This window comes from Tripterygium wilfordii, chromosome 7, assembly GCF_013401445.1.
Source record: "Tripterygium wilfordii isolate XIE 37 chromosome 7, ASM1340144v1, whole genome shotgun sequence".
Taxonomy (NCBI): Eukaryota; Viridiplantae; Streptophyta; class Magnoliopsida; order Celastrales; family Celastraceae; genus Tripterygium; species Tripterygium wilfordii.
In genome coordinates, this window is record NC_052238.1 from 2,923,863 (window position 1) to 2,936,662 (window position 12,800).

General features: G+C 34.4%; 1 protein-coding gene across 1 annotated transcript; it reads right to left on the bottom strand.

Annotated features, from left to right (window-relative positions):
• Positions 1–2,430: 2,430 nt before the first annotated feature.
• Positions 2,431–3,855, bottom strand: LOC120002745 (E3 ubiquitin-protein ligase PUB22-like). The gene has a single exon (XM_038851534.1). The coding sequence runs from the start codon at positions 3,768–3,770 to the stop codon at positions 2,547–2,549; it is 1,224 nt and encodes a 407-aa protein (XP_038707462.1). The 5' UTR covers positions 3,771–3,855; the 3' UTR covers positions 2,431–2,546.
• Between the last annotated feature and the right edge of the window lie 8,945 nt (positions 3,856–12,800).

Sequence of the window (12,800 nt, forward strand, 5' to 3'; positions counted from 1 at the left end):
ATCAATTTCACGTTTGACTATAAATAATACATGCATTATGTCACTGGTGAAGAGTTCCCCCACAATGTGTACAATGTCATTGTAAAAATGTTAGGGATCTAAGTAAAAAATCTCAGTAATGGATGTTGTCCCTTGATTGATGTAAATATAGGGACCCACGAAATGTGGTGATTGAACCAGTGAGTGACACATCCACTACTGAGATAACTAATATCCCTATCACTTCTGATGTCATTGCTTCCTATTGCTCCAAAACCATAGGTTGGAATGGAGGACTAATTAATTTAGCGTAAGTAATCAATCTACCTCTTGTCCTGACTCCTGATTTGGGTAGAATATATTGTCTCTCCCTATGCCTCGATCCTCCTTGTACTATTTATTCTTATTGCTTAATCAATTTAATTTAAACTCAATTTGGTTTCGCGATTCCAAACATGCTAATGAAATCACTCATAAAATTTGTATGTAAAAGTTTTGTGCTCAACCCATATATCTGTTATGCTTGATAGTTGATACCAAGTTCATGTTACAACAAAATTTGTATGAATTTAATGAATAAATAAATAACAATTCAGTGATTCTTCTCTCTAACTTGACCGTCAGAGAGTCCTCGCGATGAATGCACTGACCGTCCGACTGCCGGTGAATTTCTTCCTTTCAGGCAATTCATTCCAAGGGCTTCATGGCGTATTCATACTCGTGAAGTAATTGTAGGGGAATTTACCTCTACAAATATGACAAATACGAAAATTCATATTACAGTATTTCTAAATACTATCTTCGGATGTAAAATGAGTAAAACCATTCAGGCATTCACCCCACAATATGTTATTTTATTCTTAATAATAAAGATCCATCTTTCGTTTTGACAGCTGAACTTTAGTAGGTCACCTGCCAATTGCCAAATCTATTCTTAGACAAGTACGATAACATATTTGTGCATAACTAAATAATGACTAATAGTTATTATAGTATAAATTAAATCACTTGAATTCATCGCCAATTGCTATATTTTATTTGACCATTTGTATAAGAATCAGCTCGAATATTTGACCATTAATCTTCAATTTTGATTTTTTCACCGAATATTTATTATATGGAGATCATTATACCAAAGGCATGGTCCAGATCTGAATTGTTCAATTTGGAGCTGTGTCATCACAATACTCCACTTTTCTTGGAGGGATCCAAGTCATTCCGTTGAAAAATGTTGATATTGTGGAGTCTGTTTTAACTTTTAATTAATAACTAGGCTTCAGGGTAACTCTAATTTTAAAAAAAGGTTTGTATTTTGCAGCAGCATTGCAATTTTGGGATCAGACAATCCGTAGAAACAGCCAGTTTTCCTGGGGTGAACCACGTAAAAAACTTGTGTCCTTGACTATATTATTCCTAACAAATAACATTAATGTAGCATCTTTGGACCACTCCTTGGATTGGTTAGCTAATTCTAGTGGTCACTATTCAGGCCCGTCAGCTCTTACAAAGTCCATTCCACTGAAAAATTATGGTTGATTAATAACATAGTATAACATATATATATATATATATATTATGATTGTCAAGTATAAATTTTAACAAAGAAGATTGTGTTATTAGCCTGAGAAGCTTCTCAATCTCAAGTCTATAAAGGAAGGAACTAGCGGGGCCATGTATTAATTTTAAATTGACCGTTGTCTGTAAGATTTAATTAGTTTATTGGATAACAAAGAAATTTATGATTTAACAAATCAGTGTCGATTGAAGTTGTCTCAAACCCACAAAAACTTTGACACTATAATTAATTAACCGCTGTGATCGAAAATTTTGACCACATTTGAAAATCTAGAAAAACACAAATTTCTAGACATAACTAGGAAACCACAGAAGAATTGAACATAAATTACGTCACAAAGAAAATAAGACCCAGTAATTGTCGAATTAGCAATACGATTAAGGTCAACTGGCTTGTCTCCATCGAAAATGCATGATGATTCCACAAATCAAGCAGTTAATTAACCATATATGGGTTAGAAATTCATCAGAAGAGAGCAAATATTTTCTGTGTAGTTATACTTAAGATTTCAAATTTACACCATTATATTATTGAATAGCTGACTGAGACTAAAATTTTAAAAGAAAAAAAAAACAAAAGAATTTTGGTAGTTATATATGTAAATGGAACTATCTCAACCTGCCTTCATCTAGTCTAGTAGAAAAGTTGACCATGCAGTTCAAATTAATTTGACCCTAAATTAATACGCTAGAAAGACTCGTCAGTCGATTCTACATTGGGAGTCCACTTGGAGATAAGATTGGGAGAGGAAGGTCACGTGGTCCCTTAAATTTTGTGATGAAACAAACAGAGGAGGAAAACGTATGTATCAAAATTATGGAACGACGTATTAAGTTTTATACCACTCACAAACTCACAATACAATCAGTACAGCTGAGTCCAAATTACAATTAACAATTTATCTCAACAATTGAGGTTTATACACCATCCATACATATATATGAGGCCCAAATGAAAAATAATTAAAGGAAAAAAAAAAACCACTTTCTCATCAGGATGGATAGGAAGACACCAAATGAGGAGGAATACACGGAGAATGCCTCCAAACCCTAGAGTGCAATCTCAATATCTCTCTTGTCCTATCTTTAGCCTTCGAACTGCTATCCACTTGAAGCACCAAACACAACTTTGACACAACGCCAACTTGCAACATTTCCTGAAGAACCCTAAGAGTCGCAGAAAACCTACAAATTGAGCTCAGAATCTTCACTGCCCTATCACTTGCGGCGTGAGAAACTCTCAATATTTTCTTCGAAACAATCGCGATCCCCGCACCATGACATATCAACTCCGCACGCCCCTCCGCGCACCCACAAAGCTGATCCAAAAGAACTAAAATCAATTCACATTCTCTCCTCTCCTTCACTTCAAGAAGTAGCTCGATCAAAAGTCCAACTCCACCGCCTTGGACGGTCTTGATTCGGTTTCGTCCCCACGGACAGATCTCCACTAGAAGCTTCAGCGCAGCCTTTGATGCTTGATGCGAGATTTGGTCACGTAAAACGTTCACTATTTCACCAATGATTTCTTGTTTAAGACTAATCAAATTTGCAGGATCTGCAACTTCGAATATGGACTTCAATAGCATTATAGCATAAGCTCGACACCTGTAATTCCCATTTTTCAATACTTCCACAAAAGAATCAAAGAATTGTTCGTCATTTCTTACCAAACTCTTCAACTTGGTTTCTGATAGCTTGAGATGATAAAGAATACTTAACACTTCATCACTCACGTTCTTGTCGTGATCTTGATTAATATTCTTCTTCATGATTGAAACTAAGAACTCGACTGCAACGGAAGATTCTAGGCAGTTTCTGTTCCGCTCACTCTCGAGAGCAATCGATCTGAGGCGTTGAAGGCACGTGAACTGCATGTGAGGGAACTTTTTAGCCTCCGTGATGAGCTTGGCTATTTGGATCTTGTCAACCGGTGGCTTAGGAGTTGGGATCCGTTCGATTCCGTAGGAGGCGTTGAGAGTGCACCACGCTTGGATTAGACGGCGGAGAGTGTGATTCGGGATTAGATCTGTGTCGCTCGACAGTACTTGTTTCGTTACAGGACATGTGTTGTGCTTGTATGAGAATAGCCATTCCTCTATGCTTTCTCTATCGTATGTTATCCCTGTTGAGACTGTCACTGGATCTCTCATGAGTTGTAGCGAAATCGGACAAAGAAAATGCGCAGGAATCTCAACTTCATTCTCCATTTCCATTGAAGTAGAACAAATAGAGCTAAAACGTTGAAAGTTTTACTCACTTGCAGGAATGAATGAATGAATTTTCAAGATGGCTTCTTGTTGTCGTTGTAAATGGGTGAGAGAGGGTGTGCGTTTTTATACGGGGAGATGGTAAGCAACGCAAGTTGGTCTGATAGAAAGTCAACACACGGAGATCCAGAGAATTAATTAGGGCTTTTTCCAAAGTTTTGGAGGAAGAAAACATCCAAAAAAAGACGATAATACGACAGCGTTTAATAAAATAATTAAGTTGAATTGGGCTTTGTGTCTCGAGTCTTTAGGGCAGGCGTCGGTGTTACAATGCCAACTTTTTATAATTCTTTTGGGGACTTTTGACTTTCTCTCTCTACATAAATATGAACTATTATATTAATTGGTTTGTGCGAGTAGATCATGATTCATGAATGCTGCATGGCCGGGGCCGGCAGCTTCTCGAGAGACTCGTGAGGCTTTGACGCATTTCGTGGATACAGCAGCGAATTCCAAATTCTGGTTTAACTTGGTCACTCCGTCCAAATGGAACTGTTAAATTCATGATGGGACTTCGAGTTTCGATAATTACTTCATTTAATTCTGACTTGGTCGATTTACGTACCCTCACACTTAGCTTGTTTGTTCTTGTAAAATGGAGTATAAGCTTTGTCTAACCTACGTTGGTCCATACATAAAATTCGTCTTGAATTGTAAGTTAAAAAGAGTGCTCTTTATCTGAAACAATCAAAGGTCCAAAGAGGTTGACAATATTTTACGTTGTCTGTCAACTGACCACAACCCATCTTTCTTTATCCAGATTTAATAATATTAGTTAAACTCATAATTTAAGATGATTAGTACATTATAATGGAAGTAATTTTTAAAAAAATCGAACAGGTAAGTAAAATAATGACATAATTGCATACAAAGCAATAGAACCGTGCACTTTTACCGACAAAGTGCCAACAAAGTAAGACATTGAATCTAACCAACGTTAGATGTTAGGAAACTCTCTGTTTTTTTTTTTCTTCATATAAGTGATGTTGATAAATTGTACTAAGGTTTGAGTAGTTTAGAATCTATCTATCTATATATATAAAAGTAAAAGACACCTTCATCTTTTTTTTCCTCCCAAACTTATAAGATTTTTACGATATTAATTTTTTTCCTTCCTCAATCAATATCAATATTAAAATATTTTTAAATCAAACAAAGATATAGTTGGTAATAGGATATACAGAGAATTTTAACTCAAAAAAACTAACAAAATATCCTTTTAACAAATTATATGATTTTTTCAGATTTTTAAAAATATATTAAAAAAATTGTGATAATCTTCAAAAATATATAAAAATAGATAACCAACACTTTAAATTCATATTAATTTTTTGAAATAGGATAGTACGAACTTTAAACGTTAATTTTTTTAAATATGATAATATTATTTAATAAAATGTTTAGATTTTCATATTTTAAAATTTTTGGTGTAATTAATTTCCACGTAATACGTATCGATTTGCAATGGGTAAACAAGTCATGTGAAACATTTATGTCACCAATTATCAGTTTCAAATTGTATCATTTTGATTCCTCTATCTGTTAGTATTAGCTTATATTTTCAATGGCATTCAACCTTGATTTTACTAAACTAACTTCTTTTTTCACTTTCTTCTAATTAATCATTCCGCACATCTTTTCTAGTTTTATAAGAAGCAAAAATGCCTTTTTCCTTTATTTTTTTGGATGGTGTATTAAAGGAAGTATGGCAACATGGTGTAGAATACGCGGGAGCTCTGTGTACAGTCAATGCAACAATTATTATCACGCGATACAGACTAGCTTGCACTGTGTCTCGGGATCCACAATGACAGACCTTGTTTTCTTTTATTTCTTCTTTTATTCGATATATATTTATTTAATGCCTCTGTATATCGCAAGAATTCGTTCAACAAAAGAAAACAAAAAGTCCTAATACTGGAAACATTTTTCAGCTCCATTTTTATTTAGCACAATGACATATTTTAATTATTGCTTGATTAGTTAGCTATTTCGGCATCAATCAAGGCACCGATCGTTTACAATAATCGAGAACGTGCAGAGGCCAAAATAATTAATTAGTAGTGTACAGCTACTATATATGCAGCTGCTGACTTGCATTTCTATTGCAAATTTTGACTTGCATAGTTGCATGTGCCGACGGACAAATTCGCCTAGTGCGCCTTATTTTCAAACGAGGTGGATTTTTTTTTTTAATTCAACAGAGTATTTTGAATATGACAATAGTACGTGTTAATTTATTTCGAAAGTATATGGAGGAAGCAGGTTGGCATATAATTCTCGAGAAGAGAAACGATCATATCAATGGAGACCAAACAAAAAATTAAAAGATAAAAGGGGGAAGACCCAGTATTTGATTATTGTTTGAAGTTAATTTAAAGATACAAGATAACATAAAACTTTGATGAGGTTCTTTTAATAAACTGGTGTACAATAACGTGACCCAAAAGTACTGGTGTAAATTTCTTTGTTTTGGGACAGTTCTACTTGAGCCAATCACACCATTAAATGCTCATAAATTGCCATTGTAAGGGACACAACTTCCAAAAAAAAAAGTCTCTTTCCCGAAGGCGATGAGCCATTAAATTGATGAGTACCCACTAGGTCAGTGGCCACTACCTTGAGTTGGCAAAGTTTAGGGTGCTTGGGGCTGCTGTAGTAAAAACTACAGCAGCCTCCGCTGTAACATATTTGAGAAAGTAAAATTTTTTTTTTAAAAAAAATTATACAAGTGTAGTATTCGGTCTAACGAATCCAACGATATATTTTTTGTTCGAAACAAAAATCAAATTCATTGCGATCGAAACATCGAATGTTTTGAGTTTATATTCAACGGTTTAGAATTGTTATGTATTTTTCATGTTACATTTGATTTTTGTTTCGAACAAAAAATATGTCATTAGAATCGTTACTCCGAATACTACACATATATAATTTTTCAAAATAAAAATAAAAATATTTTCAATACCAAAATGATGTTACAGTGCGGGCAGCTGTAATAATTTTACAGCAGCCCCTAAAATCCCAAAGTTGACGCCTCCATGGCTTCATTTAGCCAAGTAAAATTCTTCTCTAGATAAACACCTTGTAGGATTAGACCAATATGCAGGATAAAAGCCAATAAGCAAAACCAGGTGCGCGTTAAATGGCGTAAATAGCAGCAATAAGCAAAAAGCTAAGATATAAGCAAAGTGATGTCTCGTCAAAGAAACTCAACTAATAAAGATATAAGCTAAGATTACGTGTGCAGTGGGAGGGTGGCAAGGTCGGACCACAACATCCCCACCTCCAAAACCTTTGCCAAGTCTCTTGGCTCATTGTCTATATTAGATTGTCTGAGATTTGGCTCTCGATGGACATGTCCCCGTGGTCTTCCCTGTTATAGCACTTTGAGGAGTATCCACAAATTCTGCTGTAAATTCGAGCCAATGTATAAAGTTTCTAAAAAACATCGTGAGTATTTCATGGTCAATGTCGGCCACTCCTCCTCAGTTATTGTGTCATTCATTGAAAATTTGAAATTGCATGCATGCAGTAGTTATGCCAATTCACAACAAGCAATCAGGTCGGTTTTAGGTTGCTATAATTGTAAGCGCGCAATTGCGCAAATTCAAATATGCAATCCACCATGAATGCATTAATTAGACATTGGTATTTGTGATCATGTAATAATGTCGCTCAATCATGCAATTTCGTCACCAAAAATATTAATGGTTTAGTCAAACATACTTTATCTTCATGTCCTTGCTCTTTCTTTTTAACCCTTAATTTCTATATTGTCCTGCATGGCTACACCATATGTATGCGATATTTGGAGCTTTACAATTTCTCAATAATTATAGAGTCTAAGTTTTTACCGTTAACGGTCAAACCAGCCACATCAATTATTTTTTCTTTTTATTTAACGGTTAAAATACAATATTACGTCATTCTCTCCTCACATATCAAATGAGGATTCTATATTCTAAAATTTAATTAGAAGATAATAAAAGAACTTCTTTTAGGTCGGCAAACGTTTTGGCCACTATTTGAGTTGATGGTTTTGGAAAATTCGGAAGAATCTCGATTTATTTATAGACATAGATGGGACAAACTGAATTTAGAGCATATGCTCGCTACAATTACTATTTTGATGTTCCATAAAACGTAAGATTTCACTAATTAGGAGTCACTCATAAGCTATGATTCCTGTCTAGCATTAAGGCATCCCGTGCATATTACGCCTTCCATATATTGAAATACTTGACAGAGGAAATGCAATTATGGATGGTGTTTTTTTTTTAGAAGGTATGGATGCTTTTTGAAAAAGTCAATAAAATTCAGAAATTAAGCAATCAATCAATAGAAAATATCAAGCTAGCTAACAAGCTATCATGCAATTCCAATAAAGATAAAGGGATATTAAAAAAAAAGAAGAAAAGGTTGGAAACATCTGTGATCAGGATATAAAGTTTTGGATCGTGATTTTGATAGTATTGACATATTCTCCTTTTGTGAATAAAACCATTTGTTCAATTTCCAGAAATTCTCGAATAGGACAGGATTGAGTGATTAACCCACCCCATACATAAAAAAGAAGATCAAAGGTGTAGGCTTGTGACACGTACAAATGGGATATGCTAAGATTCCCTGCAGCATGCCTGTCCACCACATCCAAGTGGTCGTGATTCAAAAAAGCACCAAAGCCACAGCCACCGATGGTCTCACCATCGTAGTGGCCTCTAAAGAGAGCCTAAAAGGGGCTGAAATGGCTTGGACGACGTCGGAAAACAAAAAAAGCCCCCAACTCAAGCAAACCCTTATACAGACATGTCAATCATTTGACCATGCAACGTGGCCCTCTCTTATTCGGAAACTGTTGGCTCCCAATATTATACATGATGAAGTGGAAAGGCCAGGTCCAACCATATTCTGGCATTTTCTTGCACACCCTTTTCAATTTATTTTTTTTCCTGTGCCCATCAAAATGGATTATCCAATCAGATGTAATAATGGAGGAGTATATCTTCTTCTCATACAGAATAATAAAGAAGGGTCGTGTGTTGAAAAGCCTTCTAAAAGCAACACTTGCTGGAGGAATATCTCCCCTTTATTTTCTTTCTTTCCCCCACTCACTCTCTCCCTTGATAAAGTAGAGATTTTGCTTCTGATGACGTACGTCCTTGAGGATCTTAAAAGTTCTTTTTCATTTGAAAGATAAATATGAATTATATATTTTTATGTATAATCATAGGGCTTTGTTGTTGAAATTGATTAGACAATTGAGCTTTTAATTCGATAATCATAATATGTGAAAAAACTTTGCGAACATCTTTACCATGTCATTGGACCAATTGTACAAAGGATCTTAATAATACACCCTAAAAATGAACATCCAACCCCACATAAATACTTGTCCACTAAGGCACCATATTAATCTCGAAATTAAGCCTAATTATTATCTAATCATCTCATATAAAATATAATAATATAAAGTTTCTTTATCAATATGAGATTTCGTTGAATGAAGTTATTTAGCGCATGTGACATGCAAACTGCTGGATAGGATATTGTCTTGGTCATAGTTATTAAAAAAATTGAAGCCATGCATGTAAGGTTGGTCAACATTTGTCTTAAATCTAAAAACTAATGCTATCACACGTGTTCCACACATAATTGTTTCATTAAAATGTCATATAACTAAGTTTATAATAATAATATGTCATAATGCACGTAGCCTTTGTTTGTATGGGCGCACTAGGCTCGACCACGGCCCACGATGAACTTTCTAAAGAAAATAATTTTAGCTGTCTCAAATAATTTTATCAATCATGGCCCATTTTGGTTGAAACTTGGTCAAACTATCTTTCAAAAAACATATAATACTCCTAATAACAAGGAATCATTAATTAATCAGCCTTTATGTTGGGACTCAAGTCACTCAACTTTAATATTTTAGCCAGGGTTGTCGACGAAAAAGGTTAGGCCACATGAAATCCCTCTAACGTGCAACTCGCGTAGACACCCTTTTTAATCCCTAAGAACGTGTTTGGATTGAAGGATTTGTGAGAAAAGGAAGATAAGGGAAATAGAGTTTCATTCCAATTTTCTTGCTTGGATAGTTTATAAAATAATAAGGGGAGAGATTTTAAGGGATTTGGGAGGAAAATTTTATTAAATTTTTATCAAAATTACTTCCTCCCAAAATGGAGTCATTTGGAATGAATAGATGAATAATTAAGTTGCTTATAAGTTAAATACATATTTTACCCTTATATATAATACTTAAACGGCAAAAATATATTATTCATCCCCCAACTATATGCGTGGTTTCATTTTCGTCTTTTTCCTATTTTTTTTGGGTATCATTTTCGTGTCCCACCTTTTTTCAAGTACCCCGATTGTCCCTAAAATACCTCCTGTGACGGAAAAGTCTGATGTGGCAATTGACGTGGATATTGTTGTGCACGGTGGACATACGTGTAAAATCTAGGTAATATATTTGACAAATGTGGATATTGGGTTGTTAAAAAACCCTAATATTTAGTATATCACTTCACTCCAAATCCCTAGCCGTTGAGCTGCTGCTGAGACCTTCTTCAACAACCTACCACTTGAGCTACTTCCGGAGTGTGATTGCTTGAATCTTCAACGACCTAGCACCTGAGCTGTTCTGCATGACTGAAGTTATTCACTAAAACCGAAGGTATGTCATCTTGCTTTATCTCCATCATCACTTCTTGTTCTACAAAAATCTCACTTCAAGTTCACCTAAATTGAGACATTTAGGTGATGGGTAACTTTGAAATCGACGAATTTCCCTTCTTTGTACATCTGTTAGGGCTTATCTAAGAACTTGCACCAGTGTGGTTACGTTCCTGCTATGACATTGCAGATGGTGAAAACTCGAGCTTCAAGAGCTAAGGCCACTATCAGGTCGACTAGCCAAGATGATGAGAGTGTTAGGGCACATACATTCAATGATGATATGGATGTTGATAGCGAAGATTACTTTGATTCTGACAGTGTGATGAATGTAAGATTCAATGACAGTGATGAAGATGACATGGATGATGACTTGTTTTCCAAATTCACGGATGAGGGAGTTGATGGGGATCAAACTGGGCAAGGTATGAATTTTGAGCTGCAATTGAGGCCTAATAAAGATGCAGTTTTCAGCGATGCAGAATATCATTCAGATTCACTCCAGAGTTACATTAGGGACATATCGTTCAATTTTGTTAAAGGTTGCCACGTTGGCAAACTCCGATTTGCCACATAGGTGCCACATCCGATTTTTCAGACATCAATCTCACTTGAAAGACTAAAGGGGTACCTGGAAAAAGGTGGGACATGAAAATGGTACAAAAAAAGAAGAAGAAGAAAATGACGAAAATGAAACCACGCGTATAGTTGGGGGACGGAAAATATATTTTTGTCTACTTAAACAATAAAAGTACGGATAAATTAGTAAATTAAATTACTTTTCTTTCATTTTTTCTTTTATCTATCCAAACATAATAAGGAAAATGTATTCTCTCTACCATTCTCATCCCTTTCCATTATCTTCTCTTCCCTCACATCCCTTAATCCAAACACACTCTAAAATAAAAAATAATTAAAGCTTAAATTACGTATTTGGAAATATATAATTATATACAATTAGGGGATTTTTTTGACCTATTTAGCATCCACAGTCATTTTAAATATTAAAATAGCATTTCGTGACAATTTATTACCAATATTTCAGTTGATGCGTGTTTTTTTACAACGACGCTGCTACTAGTGGGATCATTGGTTTGAAATTGAAAAAAAAAAAACTCATTATAACTTTCTCATTTACTAAGAAATATATCACATGACTAAACAATAATTTTCCATAATTTAGGGGATATGCAATATATCTCATATAATCAATACAAAATTAATATATAGAACTATATACCAATATATATATCAGTCAGTGAATATTAAAAACTAATACATATTTTAATATGAAAAAAATTCATTCTTGTGACCTAATTGCAAGAATTCATATACACCATAGAGAATAGTTTGGCCCTGTTAATTAAAGCAGGTGGCGACAGAATCTTATACTTTCTTTCCCCATTAATGCCTGGTCTCCCTTTTAGTGACTTTTTTTTTAATTAAAGCACATATATAAATAGAAAACCTCTGACGTGGCTCACTCTCACTAGCGATTCTGTGTCTTTACGGAAGCTACTTTACAAATGGCATTTTTGTAGGCTATTTTGTCTTTGCTGTTGTTTGATAGTAAGAATTTTCCTGGACTTCGTAATTAACGAGAAAGAGAACAAACCGTGGATCTACGGATTTATTCAATATTTTAAAAAAGTTTTACTTTATTTTACTGCTTGCAACGAAAGGAATAAAAGTTTTCATGAGACAAGCATTCATTTTTTTTCGTAAATGTTTTTTATCCAATGGATACAAGCAACTGATTCTTCGATTGATATGTTTGTTGATGTATGTGCATGGGAACTTGATTAAATATAGTAAATAATTAATAGTTTTTTTTTTTAATATCAATATGTGTCGGGGTTATACGTGTGATTGGCAGATTACTATAAAAAAAATATGCGGCATGCAGAGGTACTAGGGGTATATTTTCAATTTCTTAGTTGCTGTAAATCCCAGGTTCTTTCTATTAGAATATGCAAATGATGACGTATTACTTTTGCCTACTTAGAAGTGTTTTTTTTTTAATTTTTGGAAAGCTTTGCCCACTTAGAAGTTATAAGTTAAAATAGTGCAAATTGTCTTTTTTCATCTAAAGTGTGATTCTTCAAGTTAATTTTTTCAAAGCTTTACAGCCAAAAATGTAATTAATTAACTAATTAATGGCCCTAAATCCGATTCCTACATTATCACGTTTCCCCAATTAGCATCCACTCTTTGTTTTGTCCATTCTAATTTTCTCATGAGAAGATGTATATCTATATGTGTATGTGTGTGTGTAATAAAAATTTAACGGTA

What these genes read in the sequence shown, in the direction of transcription:
- LOC120002745 (XM_038851534.1), bottom strand. Translation starts at nt 3,770, where the DNA reads ATGGAAATGGAGAATGAAGTTGAGATTCCTGCGCATTTTCTTTGTCCG.